Source organism: Felis catus, chromosome A2, assembly GCF_018350175.1.
Source record: "Felis catus isolate Fca126 chromosome A2, F.catus_Fca126_mat1.0, whole genome shotgun sequence".
In the NCBI taxonomy this organism is placed as follows: domain Eukaryota; kingdom Metazoa; phylum Chordata; class Mammalia; order Carnivora; family Felidae; genus Felis; species Felis catus.
In genome coordinates, this window is record NC_058369.1 from 76,926,092 (window position 1) to 76,952,400 (window position 26,309).

At 46.5% G+C, this 26,309-nt stretch overlaps 1 protein-coding gene and 1 long non-coding RNA gene across 7 annotated transcripts in view; one reads left to right on the forward strand and one right to left on the reverse strand.

Moving 5' to 3' along the window:
* Nucleotides 1–26,309, forward strand: part of LAMB4 (laminin subunit beta 4) — a 112,733-nt gene that overhangs the window by 32,767 nt on the left and 53,657 nt on the right. For all 6 annotated transcript variants that reach the window (XM_045052248.1, XM_045052249.1, XM_023250243.2 and 3 more), the window contains 8 exons: nucleotides 1,329–1,508; nucleotides 3,706–3,815; nucleotides 6,640–6,719; nucleotides 7,275–7,425; nucleotides 12,924–13,055; nucleotides 20,886–21,071; nucleotides 23,259–23,374; nucleotides 24,404–24,524. In XM_045052248.1, coding sequence (XP_044908183.1) covers nucleotides 1,329–1,508; nucleotides 3,706–3,815; nucleotides 6,640–6,719; nucleotides 7,275–7,425; nucleotides 12,924–13,055; nucleotides 20,886–21,071; nucleotides 23,259–23,374; nucleotides 24,404–24,524 — 1,076 coding nt within the window. The remainder of the gene's footprint in view (nucleotides 1–1,328; nucleotides 1,509–3,705; nucleotides 3,816–6,639; nucleotides 6,720–7,274; nucleotides 7,426–12,923; nucleotides 13,056–20,885; nucleotides 21,072–23,258; nucleotides 23,375–24,403; nucleotides 24,525–26,309) is intronic.
* Nucleotides 11,175–19,636, reverse strand: LOC123383841. Its single transcript, XR_006594118.1, has 3 exons — nucleotides 13,953–19,636; nucleotides 12,831–13,090; nucleotides 11,175–12,214 (listed from the first exon to the last, which is right to left on the reverse strand). It is a non-coding gene; the product is annotated as an uncharacterized LOC123383841 (long non-coding RNA).

Consider the following 26,309-nt stretch of genomic DNA (forward strand, 5'->3'; position numbering starts at 1 on the left):
GGGAGGGGCAAAGGGAGGGAGAGAGAGAGGGAGAGAGAGAATCCCAAGCTGACAGCGCAGAGCCCAATGTGGGGCTGGAACTCACAAACCGTGTGATCATGACCTGAGCCAAAATCAAGGGTCAGACGCTTAACCAACTGAGCCACCCAAGCGCCGAGGATAGTCATTTTTTTCATCTTTATTGCGTTCCTTAAAAGTGGCGTCCCTTGGAAACACAGCACCAAGTGGTCATCTGATGTCCACCAACAGACCCGTCCTCTCTACCAGAGCCGCAGTAGTCAATACTACTGCCCCAGCCTCTCCCGGGTACCACCCCTCAACACTGAGGGGTGTTGGGCACCTCGAACTATCAGAGAGTTCTTCCTTGTATCACATCAAGCTCTGCCTTTGATAACTTCTCCCCTCTGGAATGATTCACACCATCAGCATCCCTTTTCATATTCGACTCCTTTCTTGAGTTATTCCAGTTTCTGCTGAAAAGAAAAAGGGTGGCCGGTGCTTCTGCTGCTCCTTGGCTACAGGTGATCGTTTATCTCATTTTGCAGAATCTCTTCATCCAAGCTTTTGCCCCGCCAGCAGATTTCCAAAAAGAAACCAGTGGTGTAAGCCTTCCTTGCTCTTCTTCCCCTTTCTTTCTCATACGTGCTCCTTCCATGAAGAATTAAAGAATGATCACACTTATCCTTATTTTTCTGTGAGGGGGAAGGGCAGACATACTTTCTTAACCACGTTTCGGAGTTTTGATAGACATTTTATGTGGTTTTTTTTCTCTCACATCTGTATTTGTATATTTCATTACAGCACCCCACTCCTACTTGCCTCTAGACATTATTCTCACCTTTGGAGTCTTTCTTTCTTTAATCTTTTATTGAAGTGAAATGGACATAACATAAAACTGACCATTTTGCGATGAACAGTTTCCTACCACAAAGCTGTGCGATCAGCACCTCTACCTAGCTCTAAAACATTTTCATCACCCCCCAAATTAATCTATTCTTCACATGCAGTTTTCCTAATAGCAGTCTTCCTCTGATCATCTTACTTTAGAATCACTTAAAAGTCTCTCTCTCTCTCCCCCTTCCTCCCTCCTCTCTCCATAGATAGATAGATAATAGATAGATAGATACAGATGGAATTGTGCAACATTTTCCAAGGCCGGAGATCTGAGAGACATTTCTAAACAATCCTCGCCCACTGGTCTAGTTGTTTAAACATATTTAATTATTTAAACAAAATAAAGTACTATAGCATGAGTTAACGGCTATGTTTATATCTCAGGTTTCCCACAATTTGCAATTAACTAAGATAATGCATGTCTGTGTCCCCAGCTTGTGAATGTGACCCGGACGGGACCTTATCGGGTGGCATTTGTGTGAGCCACTCTGATCCTGCTTTGGGGTCTGTGGCCGGCCAGTGCTTGTGCAAGGAGAACGTGGAAGGAGCCAAGTGTGACCAGTGCAAGCCCAACCACCACGGACTGAGCGCCGCTGACCCCCTGGGCTGTCAGCGTAAGTCGGCAGCGGCCGGACGGCCAGCCCGAATACATTTTAAAGCTTGGGGCCCTCAATTTCGGTCATTGTAAATACCCAAGAGTATTGCCGGCCTCTGAGTTTTTAAAGGTGATTCAAGATCTCCCGCAGATTTTAGTTAAATTAGTGGAGATTTTTTTTCTTGGCGATTAGCTGAGTTTATCATAAGGAACCAGCAGGGGGCGCTCACATTTCCCCGCTGCAGCAAACATGGGAAAATGCCAAGAAATTTAATGCCGAATTGCAAAACCTTTCTAAAAATGGTCTCGACTTGGACTCCCTTATACAAATTCGTGAAGTTACGTTATGCATTTATGCATAGATTGATGACTTCTTAAGTAGATTTCAAGTGGTGGTTTCTTTTCTTTTTCCTTTTTTTTTTTTTCCAATTACTTTTCTCCTTTGTTCTCACACCTCTCCTAAATTGGTCCTATGTTCTCTGACAAAGAGAAGAACAAAATTAAAGACCCAAGGGAGGGGTTGTGAGGAAACAAAGAAATTCAGAGTTTTCTGGGGCCAAATGGGAGACCTTTGCCTCTAGGATCATAGAAACTCTTAGCTGCCTGGGGTCTTATAGAACTGCAGATTCCTCAGGGAATCCGGGTAAATAATTTCCCTCTGTCATGCTCTGTGTTCTTGCCCATATAAGGAACTGTGGATTGTTTGCATGTTTAGAGAGCAGCATGCTGAATCCTTCCTTCTCCTGGAATTTAATGGCAACATTAAATCCCAGGACAATGGATCATATAGTCAGACCAATTCTCATCACACCTCTCAGTACTCCAAGTGTTTCCCCTGGGTCAGCCCTGACCTGATGTCCTCCTAGAATAGGCCAAATATCGTTTTCTGTTTTCTTTTCTTTTCTAATAGCTTTAGTAAGGTATAATTCACATGCCATATAATTCACCCTTTGAAGTACAAGTCCGTGACTTCCAGCATATTCAGAGTTGTGTAACCATCATTACAATCAATTTGAGGACATTTTCATTACCCCCAAAAGAAACCCTGTACCCTACTTCTGGCTATATACCCAAAAGATTGGAAACAGGGGCTTGAAGAGTGATTTGTACACCCATGTTCATAGCAACATCATTCACAGTAGCCCCCAAGTGGAAGCGACCCACATGTCCATCCATGGATGAATGGGCAAACAAAATGTGGTACATACATACGATAGAATATTATTTAGCCTTAAAAAAAAAAAAGGAAAGAAGTTCTGACTCATGCAACAGCACGGAGGAGCTTTGAGGAGGTTATGCTCAGTGAAATAAACTAAACACAAAGGGACCGTGTGAGTCCACTTCCATGACGTACCCAGAGTAGTTAAACCCATGGAAACAGAAAGCGGTGGTTGCTGAGGGCTTGGGGGAGGAAGGAGTTGGAAGAGATGGTGTTTAATGGGCACGGAGTTTCAGTTTTGCAAGATGAAGAGTCCTGGAGATTGGTTGCACAACTGTGGGGCTGTATTTAAAATGGTCAGTGTTATGTTAAATGTATTCTCATGTTACCATGAGAAAAAAAAAAAAGCACCCCCTGGCCTTTAGCTCCCACCTCCCTAACCCCTCTTAGGCAAGCACTAACCTACTTTCTGTCTTTCTAGATTTACCCCTTGTGGATATTTTGTACAAATGAGATCATCCACTATGTGGTCTTTTGTGACTGGCTTCTTTCGCTAGCATGAGGTTTTCAAGGTTCATCCATGTTGCAGTATGTGTCAGTATTTTATTCCTTTTTTATGGGTGAATAATATTCCATTGTGTGGCTACTCCACATCAAATGTGTCCATTCATCAGCTGACAGACATTTGGGTTGTTTCCATGAACACTGGTTTGTCCCACAGTGGAAATGTGTATGTTGCTCTGGGAACATAATTTCTTCACAGGACTCAGGACTCAGGATAACTCGGGATAACGGTGCCGGATGTTCCAGCCTACATGACTTCTTCTACTTCTACTCTCTAATTACCATCCAGTAGCACCGCATGAGGGCTCTGGAAACGTCTGGCACTGGGTTTCCCACACAGAGTTGTATGCCATACAAGAACCGTGCGACCAGGCAGACGATAGGCTCGGCAGGGCTGGATGTCGGGTGTTCTTGTGGCCACGCGTTTTGCTCAGCGTGAGCTATAAAGGACAAGGGTGGGGAAATAGAATAATTGTGTTCGCTCTGCTTGCAGCCTGCAACTGTAACCCCCTCGGGAGTCTGCCTCTCTCAGCCTGTGATGTGGAGACTGGCCAATGTGCATGCCAGTCATTTGCCACCGGACCACACTGTGAAGAGTGCACTGTATGTATTTGCGTAGGATTTCCCTTTCATGTGGTCGTGTAGATTTCTGCCGCCATTGCCGGGAGGACACTTGGTCTCGTTAATTGCTTTCCTTGTGCTGATGTATTTCGGTCCTCCCGGTAAAAGTATTTACACGACAGAAATCAGCAAACACTAACCCTTCTACAGAGAGCTAGCTGGTTGTTAAACATTTACCAGCACACCGACTTTTCCCAGATTGCGCTGAACGGACCTGGGCACCGATGTCAGAAGTTTATCCACTGTTCTGCCCAACATACCAAGCAGTAGAATATGACAATTTATCTGCTCCCTTTTTTTCAGCCCACCAGACTGTGGAGCCTTTTCTTCTGTCTCTTGCGTATAGTCTCTTTATCACTCCTACCACCCTTTGCCTAGAAATATTTTGGACGAGCTCATTAAAAAAAAAAAAAAAACCGCAGGTTTAAATGGACTGTAGATTCCTGTGGGAAATAAACTCCTGGATTGTTCTAGACTCCACCAAACACGTGAGCATGTATGTCTAAAATTAGTAAACTAAAACCTTTTTTACGCCATAAGAAATGTGTCATGCAGTTAGGGAGTCCAAATCCAACTTTTCCCTTTGTTCTCCAATCCTGGCAGCCCACCATGACATTTCAGAAAGAAAAAACCCCAAACTCAACCTAGTAAAAGAACAGTGACCTTGATGTGTCTGAAGAAATGTAGCTGCTAAATAAGAAACATCTGCCTATTACAACATCGTTCTGTGCTAATGTTTTAAGTCATTTTACTGGAAACATATGAGGCCGGGGCACAGGAGGATGGGGAAAGAAGTCAAGAAAGTACCCTTGAAGAGGGAACTCTGGGAGACGGGGCAGGTAACCTGGACATGTTACGGAGGAAGGTGAGCCACGCCAGCTCCACGGCTGCGTGTGGGCAACATGAAGGATGCCGGGCTGGTTGGCAGGACTGACGAAGATGCCGCATCAGATGATTCCGGAGAGACCTTAGACTCAGGCTGACTTTGTTGGTTTGCAGTGTGACAGCCACTGCATATATAGGTCGCTGGATTGTGTTTGCAGGAGGAAAATTGCTGAGCAGGGGCCACAGTGGGGGAGGGGGTGGGGGGAGGGGCGGGGCGGAAGAGGGTTGCCCATTGTGGCTGTACCCACGTGTCCACCAGGTGCCCCACCTGGTCCTCCGTCCGGCGGTGCCCCAGACCTGCTCTGAGCCCCATGTGCCAGCACCCCTGGCCTAGAGGGAGTTTTCACAACCACATCCTTGGCGAAGCCCGTCGTTGCACATTGTTTCTGCCCAGACTGAAGTTGGGTTTCGGGAAAGATACCAAAAGTCTTTTGCTGTGTTTTGCAACAAATTCTGTCGGGCTTTAATGTTTAAAATCAATCTTTCTGAGTAAAATCAGGCGGAAAGTTCTATCAAGATAACAACAACAACAAAAATAGAGACATAACAAACCCGTTTCAAATGAGAGTGCCGTGCCTATTAAGACCTTGATTTTGTCTGAGCATGTTAAATTGAGGTTTGAAAGGGAAGTCGTTTTTGGAGCATTTTATACTAAATGTTATCAGATTAAGAAATAGTTGTTTGTATCTTCCGCAGCTGCTTATATCGAATAAAGGTCAAGATGTTGCAATGAAGAAAAGTCTTGAACAAAACGGACTCTCTCCTGTAGAGTTTGTTATGACAAAACAGCTTACTTACAAACCTGAGAGCCTGCTAAACCGTGATATGCAAATAAGATCTCAAAATCAACTTGAATTTTTTTTTTTTACCCCCAAACATTTTAAGACTGCGGAAGTAAAAACCCCTTGGGATTTTTGTGGTGAGAGAATCTACTGGGTTTACAAAAGCAGTTGCAAATAGGCTAGTTGAAGACCTTCTCCCCAGACTGGCCTTAAATAACTCACCGTGAGGCTAAATTGGTGTGGTGAGAGGAACTGTGTAATTTTCACCGTATTTTTTAAAAATTTATTTTGAGAGGGGCGCCTGGGTGGCGCAGTCGGTTAAGCGTCCGACTTCAGCCAGGTCACGATCTCGCGGTCCGTGAGTTCGAGCCCCGCATCGGGCTCTGGGCTGATGGCTCGGAGCCTGGAGCCTGTTTCCGATTGTGTGTCTCCCTCTCTCTCTGCCCCTCCCCCATTCATGCTCTGTCTCTCTCTGTCCCAAAAATAAATAAAAAACATTGAAAAAAAATTAAAAATTTATTTTGAGAGACAGCATGAGTGAACGAGTGCTGGGAAGGGGCAGAGAGAGGGAAAGAATCCCAAGCAGACTGCACTGTCAGCACAGAGCCCAGTGTGGCCCTTGAACTCCCGAACTGTGAGATCATGACCTGAACTGAAATCAAGAGTCGGACACTTAACCAACTGGATCCATCCAGGCGCCCCTGCATTTTTTTTTTTTTTAAAGAGAGAGCAAGCAGGGGAGAGGGGCAGAAGGAGAGAGAGAGAATCTTAAGCAGCCTCCACACTCAGGGCAGAGCCTGACACAGGGCTCGATTCCATAACCCTGGGATCATAACCTGAGCCGAGATCAAGAGTCAGACGCTCAACCGACTTAACCACCCAGGTGCCCTCACTGCATTTTTGCTTGGAATAGTATTCAGGCAACCTGCCTGTCCCCTTCATTCCAAGTCCCAGGAATAGGAGAGATGTGTCCTCCAAGGTCATTACCAAGTACACAGGCAGGAAAGGTGACCGTGTGATTGCCCAGGCTGTGTGGCTATTTGACGTGTGTCGACTGAACTGTACTGATTTTAATATTTACCCTTCAGAGCAGCATGTATCTTCATAGCTGGATTCAGCTGAGCACTTTCTCTTTATAGGTTGGATACTGGGGACTGGAAAATCACCTCCATGGATGTTCTCCCTGTGATTGTGACATTGGAGGTGCTTATTCCAACGTGTAAGTCACTAAATGAATAACGCAGTCCTGTGGCTATAGTCTCCACTCACGTTTCCACATTTTATTCTGACCGGCTTCTAGTCATCGGTGATGGACTTTATTCCATGACGAGCAAAGGGTGTTGAAAAGCAATGATCTTGAGACATTAACTACAGCCCAAATGATTTATTTTGCTCGAAATATTTCCAAGGAAGAGATCAACAGTCCTACTGCTTGGGTAACCCACAGGTGGTGGGATAGATGCCGTGTGTGACTTGACCTGCCTAAAATATCAACTTTTTGCCACCCTATAAGGAGAGGTCCTATACTCCTTTTTGCAGCGTTTAGAGCAGAATCAGAGGAAAGAGGTGGCTACTTGGGTTCCATGGATCTGGATTTGCTTTTCAAGACCAGACATGTAGAGCCCATGGCCTCCTAACATCCTCCTCAAGACCATTGATTGATCGATTCAAGGAGCGGGTCCAAACTCAGAAGGCATTTAGCTCAGCACCTCCATGCCTCCGTTTTATCCTTCCCCCCTCTCCATCTGTGCATGATGGGTTTGTTTCTCCCCAGGTGCTCCCCCAAGGATGGCCAGTGTGAATGCCGCCCGCACATCACTGGCCGCAGCTGCACTGAATCAGCCCCCGGCTACTTCTTTGCTCCTTTGAATTTCTATCTCTACGAGGCAGAGGAAGCCACCCCTCTCCAAGGACTTGCACCTTTGGTTCGTATTTCATTTAGTCTCCTTCCAGACTTGATTTGATGGGGCGGTGGTAAATACATATAGCACACCCTTGAGACCATGGGTAAGGTACCTGGAAAAGAATGGTCTGGCCACCCGTGCCAATCAGAACAGAGTTTATTTAGCATGGAACTGAAGGTTATAGAAACTCTGGAGGCCAGAGCCTGCATTTTACGTGATCTTTATATTACAAGTCTAGCGCAGAGCCTGGCACGTAAGAGGGAATTGGTTGAGGCTGTGGTCAAACGGACCTGACTTTTGCTCTTTCGATGTGGCTGTCTGCTAACATGTGTTCATTGAGTATCTACTTCTCTGCCTTCCCCACGACACTATAAACCACGAGATGGACGGATAGATGTGTATGCCGTTCACCACTGTTGCCCTAGCATCCGCCACAGTGTGTGAGCGGGAACCTCACAGACCTCTGCTAACGATGAGCAAATAAGGTTCAGAACGGAAGTATACGATGTCCTCCTGAAGCTGATCATAGACTAGTCGTTCTCACTGATGTTCACTGGTGTGGGTGAGGGCAATTGTCACTCGGTGCCCTACTTCATTCCCTCCAAGTCAGGGTCCTGTGGGATATTTTCCCTAAAAACGTTATTTCTTAAAAGGCTTGTTAGAGGAGCAGACACACACGTGTGGAACGATTAGAGAAGTTAGACTCCCGTGACACTCTCAAGCATGTGACCCCAGCCACAGGCAGGAATGTGGCAGGGGAAAAGGGGATGTGCGGTGAAAGTCTTCAAGAGAGAAGGCGTGTAAAAGTCGGTTCTGAAGACAGGGTTTGGATAGAAAACGGGAACTCGTCCAGGTTCCAGCAACTAAGTCGTTTCCTGAGATCTTTTCTTTATCTGGACACCATTGATGGGAGGGATGAAAATGCCCCTTAGGAGGCTTGGAATGTTCTCTTCTGCTGACTGGAATCGGGGGGAGGGGCGGGGCGGGAGGCTTTCACTGTCCCTACTTAAACTTACAACCATGGTGGGTGGGATCAAAATGAAACTATTCTATGTCTGCATTCTTTTTCATGATTTTTAATTTTGCACCTTTATGATGGTGACTTAAGAAAACACTTTGGTAAGATAATATTGGTATTTATATTTAGGCCGTGACTATTGTAAAATAATAGAAGATATATATTGGTCCCTACCCCTGGTTCCTGGTAAAGAGCTCCTAAATCCTTTGGAATTTTCTGGGGGATAAGGATGTATTTTGTTCTAATTGGGTGACTTGATGGGCTTCTAGATGGGGCCTGGTCACCAGAAAGACCAAGCTTTGATTAGAAGCTTAGAATTTTCCATCCTCCCCACCCCATTCTCTGTGAAGGGGAGGGGAACTAGAGATTGAGTTAATGAATGACCATGCCTATGTGATAAAGCCTCCGTAAAAATCTCCAACATATAGGGTTCAGAGAGCTTCCAGGTTGGTGAACACATCCATGTGCGAGGAGGGTGGTGCACCCCAACTCCAGGGGCCAGAAGCTCCTGATCGAGAACCCTCCCAGTCATAACTCTTCATCTGGCAGTGTGTATCCTTTATAGAATTCTTTATTATATAATAAACCACCAAACATAAGTGTTTCCCTGAGTTTTGTTCTAGCAAATTATCGAGCCCAAGGAAGGGGTCATGGGAATCCCAGTTTATAGCTGGTTGGTCAGAAGTACTGGTAACAACCTGGATTTTCCATTGGCATCTGAAGGTGGGGTTGCGGGGACAGTCTGGTGGGACTGAGCTCTCAACCTGTGGCATCTGACACAAAGTCCAGGGAGATGGTGTCGGGACTGAATTAAATTACAGGACACTCAGCTGGTGTCTGAGACTTGGCGAGCATGGGAATAAACCACACACCGGTGTCCGAAATGTTGTGAGCATAGTAACAGCGTGACAGTAGAGGGGCCACACGAGAGTGTCTTTCCTATACAACTCTAAATATAATTGCTCCCACTATTTTATTTATTTATTTTTTTTAATTTTTTTTTTCAACGTTTATTTATTTTTGGGACAGAGAGAGACAGAGCATGAACGGGGGAGGGGCAGACAGAGAGGGAGACACAGAATCGGAAACAGGCTCCAGGCTCCGAGCCATCAGCCCAGAGCCCGATGCGGGGCTCGAACTCACGGACCGCGAGATTGTGACCTGGCTGAAGTCGGACGCTTAACCGACTGCGCCACCCAGGTGCCCCAACTCCCACTATTTTAGATAAGAAAACACAAAGCAGCTGTAATATCTAGAGTAGACGGACTGATGATTAACGTATATTCCCTGTGCGCCATGCCGTAGCTGCTGAGAAGCAGTTAAGGAGAATGTGCTAATATGCTAATACAGCTCCAAACCATGAGTGTTGTCCGACGTGAAGCCTTACTCCTCTCTCCGTGGTTTAAAGACAAAGATCAAGGACAGAGAATGGGCTTAAAGGGCCAGGAAAATTGTGCAGAGGACTGGAAAGTAGTATCTATGACAATTCAAGCTGGGACTGATGTTGTGTTTAAAATACAGCACGAATAATTTCCTCTCCACTAAAAAGATGATCCTTAATTGTAGTAGGAAGAGTTTAAGCTAGACCCTCTTTGTGCATTCATTCAACAAATATGTATTGTGTGCTTACTATGCTCTTGCTTTTGATATTAACAAAACTTCCAGGGCCACCTGACAGGCTCAGTCGGTGGAGCATGAGACTCTTGACCTCAGGGTCAGGAGTTCGAGTCCCACGTTGGGAGTAGAGGTCACTTAAAAGAAGAAAAAAAACAACTTCCACTTAGAGCTCTGTCCTTTGCACTTTATATACGTTACCTCGTTTGACTTCCCGAACAACCTATCACCTTTAATTTCCAGATTAGGGAGACATTAGAGAAGTTACCTAACTTGCCCAAAGTCACACAGCTGGTGGGCAGTGGACCCTGGATTGAAACCCGGGTGAGTCCGGTTCCAAAGCTCTTGCTCTTAACCCATCAATAGGTGCCACCCACATGCGTAACGTTGAGCTCCAGGCTAAGGGCAGCATAGAAAGCAATTAGTCACGGTCTCTGCCCTCCAGGAATTTTTAGCTATAGCTAATACACTTACATAGATACCTCAGGATGGGGACAGAGACATATGACAAGAAGGGTGCATATGTGCCGTGTGTTAAGGTTTCAGAGCCGTGGGGCACCTGGGTGGTGCAGTCGGTTAAGCATCCGACTTCAGCCAGGTCACGATCTCGCGGTCCGTGAGTTCGAGCCCCGCGTCGGGTTCTGGGCTGATGGCTCAGAGCCTGGAGCCTGTTTCCGATTCTGTGTCTCCCTCTCTGTCTGCCCCTCCCCCGTTCATGCTCTGTCTCTCTCTGTCCCAAAAATAAATAAACGTTGAAAAAAAAAAAAAGATTTCAGAGCCGTAAGTGATCCTTTATGAACAGGCTTAAGGCACAGAATAATGTGGCCTGAGACTTGAAAGCAATAAGCATTCCAGTTGGTGGCCTCGGTGAGAAGGCAGTCCAGCCAGGAAATGTTATAAATAATGGCTCAGAGGGGAGACAGGGTAGGTATATTCACAGGTAGAACAGGAAGTTTATATAGGGAAGAAGTATTGGAAAAGAACAGTAGATCCTCCTATTAAAGAGCCTATATTTTACTTTTTGGGCAATGAGAACTCGCTGACGCTTTCTGAGCCAGAGACTGACCTGACAAAGACTGTCCTCAGTGTTCCTGTAGGTGCGGTCTAGTCGCAGGGAGGCCTGGGATGGAGGGAGAGCTTTCTGCTGTAGTCCTGGCAGGCATCAGGAAGGAATAAGGAAAAAGTGAAGAGGTAGCAGAGAGAGGAGAAGGTATGGAGATGATGTGAACAAAAAGGATGTGAACCCAAGACCATGACTTAGGAGTAACTCTTTGAATACTCAAATCGGAGAATGAAGAAAAAGGACAATTAACTTTCTTGGCGGGTCTTCAAAAGATGTGTGTGGGTATGTGTGTATCTTAATTTTTTCAGGCTGCTGTAACAAAAGCACCACGGACTAGGTGGTTATATAAACAACAAATTTATTTCTCACAGTCCTAGAAGCCGGGAAGTCCAAGATCAAGGCACCAGCAGATTCATGTCTGGAGAAAGCCTGCTTCCTGGTTCGTAGATGGCCATCTTCTCACTGAGTCCTAACACGGCAGAGGGGCAAAGGAGCTCTTTCATGAGGGCACTGATCCCATTCCTGGGGTGTGCGCTCATGACCCAATCACCCCGGAAAGGCCCCACCTTTAATCACCACCACTGTGGGGATAAGCCTTCTCTATGTGGATTTTGCAGGGACACAAACATTCGGTCTATGGCAAGATCCTTGCTACTCAGATGTGGTCTATGGACCAGCAAGGCTGCATCACCTATGAGTTCACTGGACTTATAGAGTCTCAGGTCCTGCCCCAGACCTACTGAATCAAGTCTACATGTTAACAGGATCCCCCAGTGATTCATAGGCAACTTGGGAAGCACTGGTTTGTTTTCTTATAGAAACTACCTGTGGTCACAAAACTTAACATTGATTGGATTTAACATAGTGTGGAATTTGATACAGTGTAGTATAAAGCTAATTCCATAATAGGCTTTCTGCATAAAATCAATAAAATGGTTTCTAATTTTGTGTTGGACGCATGGACATAATCCAGCGTGGCCTGTCTGAGGTTCCTCATCGCAGAGGTCAGGCAGCTGGACAGAGAGTGTGGCTGAGAATCGCTAAAATAAGCGAGTTCCTGAAGCGGGCCTCCGCTGACCCGAGGACTACATGCTCTTGACGAACAAGTAGGGCACCTGTGAAATGAAAAAACTCTTGTTTGTAAAACCAATAAGGAAACGTTAACCAAGGAAACACCCACCTCCAGAGGACCATGAACATCTGGAAGTGAGCAATTGGCGATTCTGACCAGGGCCCCAGTGAGGGGATGGTATGAAAGGGAAGCCCGCGAGACGAGGATGTTAAGGAAATGGGAGCCGCAGGAACGCAATTCCTCGGCTTCGTTTGGGAGGTGGCTCCCCCGGTATAACCTCTCACGGGACCCTGCAAGGTCAAATCCCACAGACTGTGAGAACTGCCAGGAATTGGCCTTGAGAGTGTCCAGAGTGACAGTAGCTACTGAAACTGCGTCTCTACCCCATGCCTGCTGTTGATTTTCTACAACTTTCTTCTTGAGATCTCACGTTAAAACATAGCATTTGCGCTTTTTTTTTTTTTTTTTTGAACACCACGAAACTAGGAGATAAGCATAAAGGTTTTCCCGGGTTCGAATGTCACCAGCACAGCATCGTTCAAAAAGGAAACCCGAGACGTCATAGGACTACCAAAATTTTCTCATTGTCACGGAGAAAGAGGAATTATAAAGTGCCTCACGACTCCTTCCAGAGGCTATGAAATGAAGATCGTGATTACCTTTTAAGTTATCCGATAACCCAAAACACTTGCACTGTGGTACAATTGGAACTTCTGTGGGTTACTGACGCTGTAATTTCTTTTCTTTTTAAGATAGCAGCAACAGCTTTGCCTACGTGTGATGTGTACTTCCAGCAACAAGGGAGTGATTTCATAGTTGACAAAGGCACGATAATACTGAAGAGAAATCAGAAGCAGAGGGTACGTGCTGACGAGCAGAGCGAGGTAAACCACTTCTCCATGGCCGTCGTCTGTCCTGCCTGAAACAAACAATCCGGTAATGTGCTCAGAACCGTGTGGGGCCCATGTGAGTGCTCAGTCCCTGTAAGCTGCCAGTGTCCTCGAGGATGGGATGGAGGAAAGGAGGGCACAAACTCAAAGTAATTAGAGCTTCTGGGCAGAATCCCAGTAGCTTTCTTTGTTTCAAGACAGAAGTTTCCAGAAGGCTGGATTCTGGAGTCAGAGTTAGGTGTTGCAAATTCACAAGTTTTTGTCATTTTAGGGACATAAGGAGAGCTGAGGAACGGCTCTCCCCCTAGTTGGAAGGAAGAAGACATGCTGATATCCCTGGGGGTGGTGCATGGCGTCGCCATGTCTAGAATCTGAGACAGTGGAAGCTGGCCAGTGCTAGTGTGAGTGCAGGATGATGCCACCTCCACGGGACCCTGCTCCAATGGCTTCAGGAGGCCAGAGGAGACCTGAGGACCTTGTAGCCAGCCAACTATATTAGTTTGGATAATAGTCATCCAACTATATTAGTCAAAGTTGGGGATGCCTTGGGTCCATTCCTTCCTTCATTCAGTACCCTGGGATCTTCACTGAGTTTCCCACATGCGTATGCATGAAGGGGCATGCTGGAAAACCAATGAAATCAGACACTAGCTGTCTCGTTCACAAACCCAGCACCTGAGTCAGTTCCTTAAACATAAGAGACCTCCTTGAGTGAATGAAATGGTTGAATCAATGGCAACAAGAATATGTCAGCACGAATGAAGTCTGCTCTTAAGATCACTGTCGTGGAAATGAGCCGTGTACACAAACCACTAATGGTGGCTGGGTGGGGTAAGTATCATAGAAGAGGTGCACATGATATGACACGGACTTCAGATTCAGGAGAACTACCTCTAGGTGAGAGAATCAGAGAAGGCTTCCTGGCTGGTGTTCCTCGTCCCCAGGTCCATGCACACCAGTCATGGCGGCCTTGCTCTTTCGTCTACCTGTTCCTGTGCCCACACCACATGCCCATGAAGCCTTCTCTGACTCTCTGGGCTTCTCATTCTGAGTCCATCTGAAAGAGAAGAGTGGGGAATGAGTCACTACTCGCATCTCCTGGCTCTCTATGGAACAGATAAGCGAACCTCAAATTTTACTGTGCAGAAGTACTGACTAGGGGGCTCATTTAGAAAGCAGGTTCCAGGTTCTTACCCTCAAGATCCAAATCAGAGAGTCTGGGACTGGTCAAGAAATCTGCATGTTTGCCACGCACCCCAAAGTGATTCTGATACAGGTGGTCCATGACCGTTCTTTGAGAAACACAGCTCTAAATATCCACAAACTACTCTCCTGACTCTTGTCTGAAATGACCACCTCTGTATTATTTCTTGATTTGTAAAACTTCTACTCATCCCTTACAACCCAATGCAGATTTATCTTCCTACTCCAACATCTGGACATAGTTCATTGTTTCCATCTCTGGGGTCACACAGATCCGTAATCTTCAAACTGCGGGTCCTGCCTGTTAGTAAGTAGGTTATGAAATCAATTGGCCGGGCCCAGCTTAGTACAACAGAGGAATACAAAACAAGGGCATATTTTCTTGGTGAAAACTTTGTTTCGGTTTGTATAAATGTGTATGGGTTCCCTGGAAACAGACATTGCAACAGAGACGTGGGTGCATGTGCCTTACGGAGGGGAAGGAACACTCATCAGGAGAAGTCTGTAGGGGAGGGAGGGAAGGAGGCTCGGGAGGGGAAAGTGAGGCAAGGATGAAGTCTGGGATAGATGTAGCCTTGGCCTGATCCCCTGCGAAGGTTGGAAGCATAAATGGCACAACAGAATTGTCCCCCATTGAGGGTCAAGGGCAGGCCTGTTGTGTCCATCAGCCTGTCATGGTTGTGGGCTCCCAGGGCAGATGCCAGCAAGCTCCCAGGTGAGGTGACTCCGATCCAAGGGCAGTTCTCAAGAGAGGGGAGCTGTGTCACAGCAGCTGGTGGCTGGAGAGTGTGGCCCAGCCGAGGGGACCCGGCAGTGCACTCACAGCGAGGGCTGGCATCCGCTCTTTGCATGCTCAGCCCCACACGCCAGGCCCTTTGTTCAAAACTTAGGGAAAAAGAACATCGAAGGCACTGAAACATATAGCATCTTACTTTCTTCCATAGTCTCTTGACTTCCCGGTGTTCTTTTATTTGCCATCTAATGTCGTTTGAAGTAAAGAAATATTAAAAATATAAATTACTGGCACGAATGGTACCATGCATCTTTAGATCGTGCAATTTTCACTGCAAACATAAGGGCGTTTGGCTCATGTCAAATCACTGAAATTACACGGGTTGTATTTTGTAGTTATAAATGCATATGTATTCTGGCCTTCCCAGAACAATGGAATGTGCAAAACGAACACAACTGTTTCTGTTTCACTCCTCAGTATGTGTCCTATCAACACTCCCTACCTTCAGCATACTAACCAGTAAGGAAGAGCTGCAAGAAAGACAACCAGGAGTCGCCCTATCTTTCTTTCCTTCTGGTCATCCTTTGGTGTATGCAACTGGCTAATACAGGGAAGCAGCATGAATAACGTCTTTCTCAGAATGCCTTTCCTTCTTTCTGCTTTCAAAGCAAGTTCTGGTTGGAACAGAAAAAGCCTGGCTTCTTGGAGCTGTCGGCACCCTGCTTACTCAGGCATCAACATAACCCACTTACCTTATATGCACTCTTAGTTTCACTGAACACGTGCGCATAGTAGGCCCACTGGGATGCTGTGTTCACCGGCATCATGTGCGCTATTTGCAAGTGGGGGCAAGGAAGCACACACATAGGGGGCATGTCTCTTCTGCTCATGTGCACACGCCATTGTCCCAAGAGACTTCACTCACAAAAGAATTTCAAACATAAAATTATTAATTATCTCAAGATGGTGATGGCAGAGCATTAAGCCAAACATGGGGTCCCTTCTGAGTGTGGGACCCTCTGTAAGTACACATGTTTGCACGCCCATGAAGCTGACCCAGCCCATCTGCCCCTTACATTAAGTTCATTCCATGCACGCACAGGCTTTCTGGGATTCTCCCGGGCCACAATTCCTAGGGAGATTTACAAAAGGAGATTCGTGAGACAAACGCAGCCTCTGGCTGCCACAATTGGTCCCAAAGGTGGTAGCCGATACTCACTGTCTCCCTCCTTCCTTGCCACCCATTCTAGATTCCCTTCATGCTCAACTAGCACTTCTGCGGGTTGGGATGACCTAGACCTTCGTCCTTCCACGACTGAGTGCCTGGTTTCCATGGTCTTCTCAGGCTACATGTAGGGGAACACCACAGGTGTCTTAGTGGGCCACCTCAGTGCCACGCATATTCCTCATGTCCTGATTAAATAGGATCAGCCCTTCCGGTTACGTCAATTTCATCCCAGGCCTCCTGGTCTACAGGCATGAGAAGCCCTGGTGGCCATGCAGCAGCCATAGCTTTAAGGTTAGTGGAATTCTTTGTTCCTGCCCAAGAATCAAGACATCTAGACCCACAGAGCCTAAAGTTGCAAGCACAAGAAGCCCAAATTCCCTTGGTCACCACCTGTGACAGTGAGCTTGGCCACTCCTACTAGATTTCCAAGCCCATGTCTTCTACCCATTGGGAGCACAGCATCACATAAAGGCCATTGCCATCATTAAGGAGTAAATGACATCCTGAAGAATACTGTCCCATCTCACAGGGTGTCGTTCCCAAGCTAGTGAAGCTGATGCATTTTTTCGGGGTCCCATCCCACTGCCATCTGAGGTTAACATCTTCTGGATGGCACAGTTTGTGTAGAGCAGTGGATCGCAAAGTCACATGACCACTGCGATCCTTCTTTTGCTGTGAAGTGGGTCCCTTGAGCTGAGGACGGGTGATGTGGTCTTCTGACAGAGGCCATAGAGTATCTGATTCACACCGTGGGAGACCACACGATGTCGGCTTGGACCAAGGGACCCACTTCAGTATCCTTTAATATAGGAAATCAGTGTGCATTTTGTGGCATATCTAGATGGTTCAAACCCCTTTGGGCTATCCTGTTACAGAGAGTGGGAGAATGAACAGTCTTGGGGCAAGACTGAATATACATTACCCGAGAGAAGACAGCCTGCTGCTTCTCCTTCTCTGTGTTTCTGGAGAACACATTTTGCATTTCCATAGCTCCGTATCCTGGGTGAGAGTGGTGGAAATCTGCTCTGGTAAAGATGCTCCCTCAGGCACGACAGCCACAGATGGGACTACAAGCTGGTTAAGTCTGTATTAAGTGTAGGATGGGGACATGATGGGAACCACCATCGTATCCTGAGAGTGGCGCTTGGAGAACATCTCAGATTTGTAGTACTGTTTTTTATTTACTATCTTGACTTGGTGGAGAGAAAGTGGTTGCGAATGGATGTTTCACAAGCTTTTACTTGGCATTTCCTACTAGAAGAACTCTTACCTTTCCTTCCAGGTCAAAGAATCAATGTCCACTGCTAAGCAGATCCATTCCAATTACATAGTCAGGAATTGGAGGAAATAATCAAGGGACGGTTCAGTAAATCTGTGAACCCATTTTAAGAAGGACTTAGGCCAGGACTCCATATATTACCTGACCCTCAGATGTCCTTCCTCTAACAAGGGGACCATGATGGCACTTTGGGTACCTGATTTACACTTGCCATGGTGTTCAAGAATCTTTCTTCATTGGGATCTGGTCTCTTATTCAGTCACTGGGTTCTGGATCCAAGAAGTGGCTCAGGTCTAGGAACTTGACAGAACATCACGTCTTTCCATTGGGGCAGCTGACCTCAGCCTTTTGCTAATTCATATCTGACCGCTTTTAATGATGTATGTTAAGCAATACTTTTGTTGGCTTCTCGTCTGTGTTGCTCCTGGGAATACCATGTTCTATTAGTCATCTCCATTGAAGATTCCTATGGGTCAGGACCCCTTGTCTCCTTTTCTAACCTTGCTGCCCCCTATAATAATTATGCCCATCTTGTTTTTGAGAGTTAAGTGCTACCCAGTCTTTGATAGTCTGGGATCCTGTCCTCCACATTGATACCAAAGAGCTCTGTTTCCCAGTGATAGATCCTTCCAGCCTACAGAGAACACCCAACACTCAGCTTTTCAGTGATGCTGTTGCCCTTCTCACCAGTTCATTGCTTCTTGTCCCAATAAATAAGGTGTCCTCCAGGCCTTCAAAGAACATAATCGGCTGGTGGGTTTCCTGGTCCTGTATCTTAGACCCATTCTAGAATGCCTGCTACTCTGAGCCTTGTATCCCTTCCTCCACAGTCTGCTACGGCCGTTCTGGAACCTCCACTCCCTCTCCTCGGGACCACAGCTTTTGCCAAGCTTCCAAGAGCTACTCCAGCAATATATTGGACCCATCTCCCAAGGCTCCAGAGCTCTTGCCAGGCTATTAAATCCCATATTACTGGTGATCCCAAATCAACAAACTCTCTCTATCCAGTTTCATGTTCTGCCTCCTTATTCTAACAACCTCAGGACGCAGACCCATTCTCTCTCAGTTGCTACCTGTACGGGTTAGCCAAGTCCCTCTCGGAGATCTAGCACTTTCCCAGTCAGGTCATGCTGAAACTTGACTCTAATTATCAGGCACGTGGTCAGGGGGGGTAGGATAAGCAGATCCTCAGGAAGGTACACGTTTTCTCCCAAGACAGCTGCGTCATTTGAGGTTTCCACGTCGTCCTCAAATGCGGCAGGGGGGTGGAGTGGAGGGGCTCTACTCCAGTAAGAGTGGGTGGATTACGTCTATGGTCCACGAGCGCTCAGGAGAGCCTCAGAGTTCAAGGTTCCCACGTGCATCACCCATGTCTTAAGGTCCCTCTTCTTCCCCATGAAGGGCCTGACTTGGGCATAGGTGACTTACCTAGGCTGAGAATGCAGGCTTCTCCAAAGTTCTGCAAGTCTTAACAATGAGATCCTGTGCCTGGTCGTCAACTCTTCCTGCCATCTGCCTAAAGGAGATGAGGCTCTTTAAATCCCCCCAGGGAGGCCCTCTGACTCTCACACTTGGCTTTAAAATGGTGATTGCCCTGAGCCCATCCTCCCTCGTCACAGCATCAGTGGCATTCAACAACTCCCACCTATTTCCACAGTCCTTATAATTGCTGTTCCCCCATATCTCTCAATGCCAGAAACATGGCTGCAGTTGGTGGCTCCCCTCCTGCCTTTATCCTGTCCCAGTTCTCCACAGCTGACAGCTTTAGCGATTGCTCTGCCGCCACATCCCAGGGATCATCAGGACATGTTGCACACGGGGGTCCCCGTTGCCAGCTGAACCGAAAACGCTCCTCCTCCCAAATTGCATCTGGGAGTCTGCTTTTAGGTAAACTGGCTGGCACCAACTGTCTCAGGTCAAGTGCCCTAGAAACAGAGCCCAAGACTGGATTCAGGTGCATGTGATCCAGTAAGGAAGTGTTATTCAGGAAAGCTCTGTAAGGGAGTGAAAGAAACAAGAGGAGGGAGTAAGATGTAGTGTCAGGTGAAACCAACATTGGATTGATCCATGAAGGAGCTCAGAGGCATAAACCGCAGGCAAGGTTGTCCCGTCTGCTGGGAAGACAGGGTCAGCCTTTTATAGCTCTGATCAAGAAGCCACTGGCTGTGAGCTACCCTCGGGGACAGGGGTGGGGTGGGGGGTTGGGGAGGAGGTATGGGAGGGCAATTCTCTAGAGAAGGAGGCAACCGTGAGCTCCTAGAAGCCACACACACAGCAACTGCGGGTGGTGGTGCACCAACCAGGTAAAGGGGATCCCCGAGGGGCATCTAGTGTCTACTGCATTTGTGAGAGTGTTTCTGAAATGTTTGAAAGACATTGCATGTAGACAAATTTACATAGATATCTGCTGAAACCTAATCTGATGATATAGTTTCTTATTTACGTTTTGGTCTCCAGTGCAAGGTTCTATCCTCCGTGGCCAGGACTGTGTCCTATTCATCTTTGCATTCCTAATGCAGGGGTTGGCGTTGAATGGTTGCTCAATAAACACTCAGCAAATGAGCGGTTTGGGGTAGATCGCAGAGCAACTTGAACCCCAGGCTAAGTCATATGGGTGTGATTCCGTTGGCAGTTGGGTAAGAGTGTGAAACGCTTATTGGCAGCTGTGCGTCATGTGGGTTGGGTTAGGGAAGGGGTGGAGAGAACGGCCAAGGCACTGTTGTAGTGAGACAAGAGGCAGAATTCTGGTGGATGCTGTGAGCGTGGGGAGACAGATGCAAAAGTCATTAAAGTATTATCTCCAGGTTCCAGATGGCTCTAGGCTGACATCCAGGAGAGACCATCCGGGATGCAACCCAACGTGTTACGCGTTTCATACTTCTGTGCCTCCAAGCAGATAGAAGAGCGTTTCTCATGTCTGCATGGAAGAAATATCCAAAAATAAATAAATAAATAAATCCATGTGGGTTTTCTCACTGTCATGCATAATGAGGCCAAGTCCACGAAGGAAGCATGGGAATATTTTCTATCCTTCCTCATTTTGGCCGGAATCCCACAGTCGTATCTGAGAAAACCCCAGGTCACCAGCGTGGAATGTGTCCAATTCATTAGCACGTGGGGTACTTAAGTTTAAAGTGGTTTCCAGTGACACGGCTTGGAAATCAATCACTCTATACAGTAACATATGTTCCAAAGCTGCGGATTCAGCACATCTCAGATGCCTTCTGGGTCGTATCCTGGCTGGAATAATTTATCCGTGACTCAGATGGATCATATACACATCAGGAAATATGTACTTTTTTTTTTTTCCTGAACTCCTTTTTTTTTTTCCTGCTAGGACTCGACTCTAGCAAAGCTGAGTGCATTCTTCTCCAATTTTAGGGCTCAGTGACTTTTGGCCAGGTGCCTGCTGTTCATGGTGTTTTCCGAGAACCGGTTCCTGGAAGCCCTACTGCGTGGACTGGACCTGGATTTGCCCGGGTTCTCCCTGGGGCTGGCTTGAGATTTGCAGTCGACCACATTGCCCTTCCCATGGACTTCACCATCGCCATTCGCTATGAGATTCAGGTATCCAACTTCTTCTTCATCTTCAAGGGTAAAACCTGCCTGAGGTAGTACATTTTCAAACGAAGACTTTCCATTCCGGTCTTGCTAGATAGGATCGTCAGAAAATGATTTGCAAAAAAAAAAAAGCCCACAGAAAACCACACCAAAAAAAAAAAAAACACAAAAAACAGAACATCTGGAGGGCATTATAAATCAAAGGGTTTCCTAACGATATTAAAACAACACACTAAGCCAGAGGCATGTGTGCTCTATTCCGTGGAGAGAGGCTAGAGCGGGGTTATATACTGAAGGTACAAGGTCTGAGGAAGTGGTGATGGAATGTTTGTATAAGAACAATAAAAAACTAAAATAACACAAATTCTGCCCTCCTTGGGCTTTTTTCTAAGAACTTCACAGGCTCACCTGTGTGAAGAGATTCTGACTCCTAGGGATACAGAAGAGGCGGTTATTTGCACTTGGCTTTTACCCTGAAACGAGCAAAACTAAAAGCAGGCTGCACCTCGTGGCTTCCCTGGCCTTCCCCCTGCCCCCGGCCCCACCACCACCCTGTCCCCCTCCCCCCTGCCTTTTGAGAAATATCTAAGACAGAATAGAAACCAAATTAGAAAAACACTTGATCTAGTGCAGTGGTTCCTCACTTTTTCTTAGCATAATCTTTTCAATGATAATCTGACACCCCACAGACCATCCGCCCCAAAAAGTGTTTTGTGAGGCTGGGGGTGGTTTCAGGGTCCCCAGAGTCCCTCCAGGGACCACACTCTGGAAGTGCTCATTGTGTGTTATACGACCAAAGCTGCTGACCCTCTTTGAAATTCTTGATATGACGTAATTCTCTGTTTCTCACTGATAAACGAAAGCCAAGGGACTTGAGTGAACTCGGACCCGGTGAGTATAAGAAGTCATTAAAAATATAAGGTACAAATTTTTCCATAGAACACATCTCTGACATCTTTATTTTTTAAATTTTTTGGTTTGATTTTTACTTATTTATTTTGAGAGAGAGGGCATGGAGCAGGGGAGGGGCAGAGAGAGGAGGAGAGAGAGAATCCTGAGCAGGCTCTGCATGGCCAGCACAGAGCCCAGGGCAGGGCTCAGTCTTACGAAACACGAGATCATGACCTGAGCTGAAATCAAGAGTCAGACGCTCAACTGACCGAGCCACCCAGACGCCCCTCTGACATCTTTAAAAAGCATTTCCAGGGTGGCTGGAAATGCCCGGGTGGCTCCGTCGGTTAAGAGTCGACTCTTGGTTTAGGCTCAGGTCACGATCTCATGGCTCCTAGATTGAGCCCCACATGAGGCTCTGCACTGACAGTGTGGAGCCTGCTCAGAATTCTCTCTCTCCCTTTCTTTTTCTATCCCTCCCCCTTTTGCATGCGTGTGCTCTCTCTCTCTCTCTCTCAAATTAAATAAACTTAAAAAAAAAAGCATTTCCAAATTGCATGGCTTTCAGAATATAGCTAATTATTATATGCTATAAATATCTATACATATTTAGATACATATAAATAGGTTTAGTAATATATTTATTTTAGTAATAAGTGTAAAATAAGAAAATTTATGTAATAATATATTTATATAATAATATTTAAATTTTTAAATGTTTACTTACTTTTCAGAGAGAGAGACAGAATTGCCAGCAGGGGAGGGACAGAGAGAGAGGGAGACACAGAATCTGAAGCAGGCTCCAGGCTCCGAGCTGTCAGCACAGAGCCCCACGCGGGGCTCGAACTCACGAACAGCGAGACCACGGTCTGAGCCAAAGTCGGACGCTTCACCGACTGAGCCATCTAGGCACCCCTAATATTTACATGATAAGATGAAAAGCAGTATATATCCTTTTGTGAAGCATTTGAAATGTTCATGTTTGTTCAGTGATCCAGGGACAGGATGAATCAATGGACTTTGGGGGAGACAGATGTTAAAGACCAGCCCTGTCCGGAGCACCAGGGTCTTTTGAGCCTATGAACTAGAGCTATGGCCGGAAACAACATTCTGTCTACCCAAACCGCCATTCAGCTGCCAGCGTGTTAGAGCTGATGGCCAACCGCTAAGACTTCCCTCAGCTCCAAAGTTCCCTGTTCTGAGGGGGCCGTGGGTTACAGATTTGATGGCAAGGGCTGTCCGTTAGGCGTGTGTTGTGTATACGTCCTCACGAAAACATGCTTTTATGTCACGCCCGTGTAGCCCGCAGCCGACTGGGCTGTCCAGATCCTGGTTAACCCCCTCGGAAAGAGCAAGCACTGTCCACGTGAGACCCCATGGCCACGACCTCAGTCCTTCCCTTTACCGGCGACTTCCAGGTATGCTTGGGACCTGTCCTCAAACACAGTAGCCTTCTTAGAATTTTAGGCCTCTATCAATAATTCGTAGCAAAGAGCTCAGCAGGAGAAGAGGTGTATTCAAGGAGACTGTGACATTTATTAAGCGCTTGCTGTGTTACACTAAGCTTCACGTTTAAGATCATATCTTGCTGACGACTCAGCGAGGAAGACTTTCTCTTCGTCAGGTGAGGAGGAAATTCAGAGTGAGAATACCTGGAGACCTGCCCCAGCCTCGTAGCTGGTGTATAACAGAACCAGGATTCCAGCCCACATCTCCTGATTCTCGGTCTCGAACGTTCCTTTCCCATTCCCCAGATGGCCTTGAGAGGTGAGAAAGTGAAACGCTCCAAGAGTAGGAATAAAATATTCAGCTGGCAGTACCTCAACAGCTGAGAGTCTCCAGGGTAAAAAGCTGCTGATTTGGGGGCGCCTGGGTGGCGCAGTCGGTTAAGCGTCCGACTTCAGCCAGGTCACGATCTCGCGGTCCGTGAGTTTGAGCCCCGCGTCAGGCTCTGAGCCGATGGCTCAGAGCCTGGAGCCTGTTTCCGATTCTGTGTCTCCCTCTCTCTCTGCCCCTCCCCCGTTCATGCTCTGTCTCTCTCTGTCCCAAAAATAAATAAACGTTGAAAAAAAAATTTTTTTTAAAAAGCTGCTGATTTGGAGGCCACTAATTTTACATCGGAGATTTGTGGCAAACTAAAATGGAGACCCTGTTGAGAGCATGGTAGACAGGAGGAAGGACTTCCATTTCCATCCTTTTCCCAAAGCACTTACGACAACATGTGGCTGATGGTTCCCAAGGCTTTGCTGCTTGGCACAATCCTATGGAAGAGCCACAGAGAACCTGAGTGTGATTTTGTTTTCCACTCAACCCACCCGAGCTGGTCTAGACCTGGCCTCTGCTCTGAGGCAGAACCCACTTCAACGCTGGGAGAAGCAGCTATGGCCGCTTAGGTTATATAACTGTACTTTTGTCACTGAATTTCTGCTTTATTTCTCTTAATACAGAATCGTGCTGCTTCCCACGCCCATCTGTTTAGAACCAGATGTACAATATTCCATCGACGTCTATTTTTCCCAGGCTTTGGAAGGTGGGGCCCACGCTCATTCACACATCCTGGTTGATTCAGTAAGTATCACAAAGCGACGTGGGTGCTGCCTTCTAAACTGAGCCCCATGATAATTCTACTTGCAGACTCGATGGTAAAATGTTTCTTTAGAAGTATAAATGAGGTTGTTGCGTTATAAGAAAAAAATCACGTGGTCTCTATAAACGTCACCAGCACTGAGTGCAAACCTTACGGCACAGCACGTGTCAGCAACGGTTTGCAGTGTCTTGCATAGTCTATTAGTTAGTCTTCTCGACAGTCTGTGAGGTAGCCACTGTCATTGTCCCTAGTTTACAGACGACAGAAATGAGGCACGGGGTCACAGAGCTAGTGAGCGAAGAGTCAGGAATGACAGCCAGGCTCCCTGGTGCCAGAGCCTCTGCTCTGAGCCACCACAGCGCGCTGGCACCACGGAAAGTTCCGGGAGACATTCTCCCACGTTCACGGTCACCATCTTGGAAGCTCTGCTTTATGCGCGAGCTTATTGTCGTCATCAGGGTGCTCATGTAAGTACGTACGCAGATGTTTTTCAGTTCACATTGTATCACGAAGGTTTTCTTATGGTGCTTCTGTAGTCTTCTTATTTTTCGGAACGATGCACAATATTTCCTCGAGTGACTTCTTTCATTGTCTTTCCCCCACAGAGTTGGGCCATAGATGTTTCTTCCAATCCCTTCATTCTGTCCCCAGCTTCGGGCCCAGGGTAGACACTTGGCAGAGTTTGGACACTGGCGAAATTTAAGCTTTCTTTTACCTATCTATTCCCTACTTGCCAAGGTTTTCTGACTCTTGAAATAACCTGTCAAATGAATTTCTGGAAGGTAGTCTCCAATGTACGTTCAGGACGATTGGCAATATGTAAAATTACCAGTTTCATCCCACCCGCAGGAGAATTGTATAGAATTGTGTGGGATCTCTTAGAAGTAATTTTGTGGATAAAAGCCAAATTATATTTTTTTAATGTTTATTTGTTTTTGAGAGAGAGAGAGAGATACAGAGTGTGAGCGGGGGAGGGTCAGAAAGAGAGGGAGACACAGAATCCAAAGCAGGCTCGACTCTGGGCTGTCAGCACAGAACCCGACGCTGGGCTCGAACTCACAAACTGCGAGATCATGACCTCCGCTGAAGCCGGACACTTAACCGACTGAGCCACCCAGGCGCCCCAAAACCAAGTTAATTTGTTACAGTTGCATTTTTAAATATTCATGAGAATCTTCTAATATCACGATTTCATTGGCAAACTACTGCCCTACAGAGTTTTATTGGCACATGAGCACGGCCATGGTCATTTGTTTATATATTATCTACAGCTGCCTTTAAGCTACAAAGGCAGAGCTGAGTACTTGTCACAGAGAACTCAAGGGCCATAAAGCCAAAAATATTTACTGTCTAGCCTTTTACGGGCAGCTTGACAACCCCTGACTTAGTTGTATGTCCATATTTCATGAGTTGTGTTTTCAATGTTCAATTCTTAACCATCAAACATTTTAAATTTATACCTGGCACTTTGCTACTTTATCATCTACTATGGAATTCAGTATGAGACAGGTGTACCTTGAATTCTATTCAGTAAGTTCAGGTATTGTAACATCAAAAAAAAATTGTGTAAGATTATTTGACCAGTTGTAAGATTGCAAGATTTAGCAAAAAGGAAAAGAAGGAAAGAAAGCAAGAAAGCAAGAAAGCAAGCAAGAAAGAAGAGAGAAAGAAAAGGGCAGAGAAGGAAGAGGGAGGAAATGATGGTGGGAGGGAGGAGACAAAAAGCACGGTGCCCAGTTAGAGTTGAATATTGTATATATATGTCC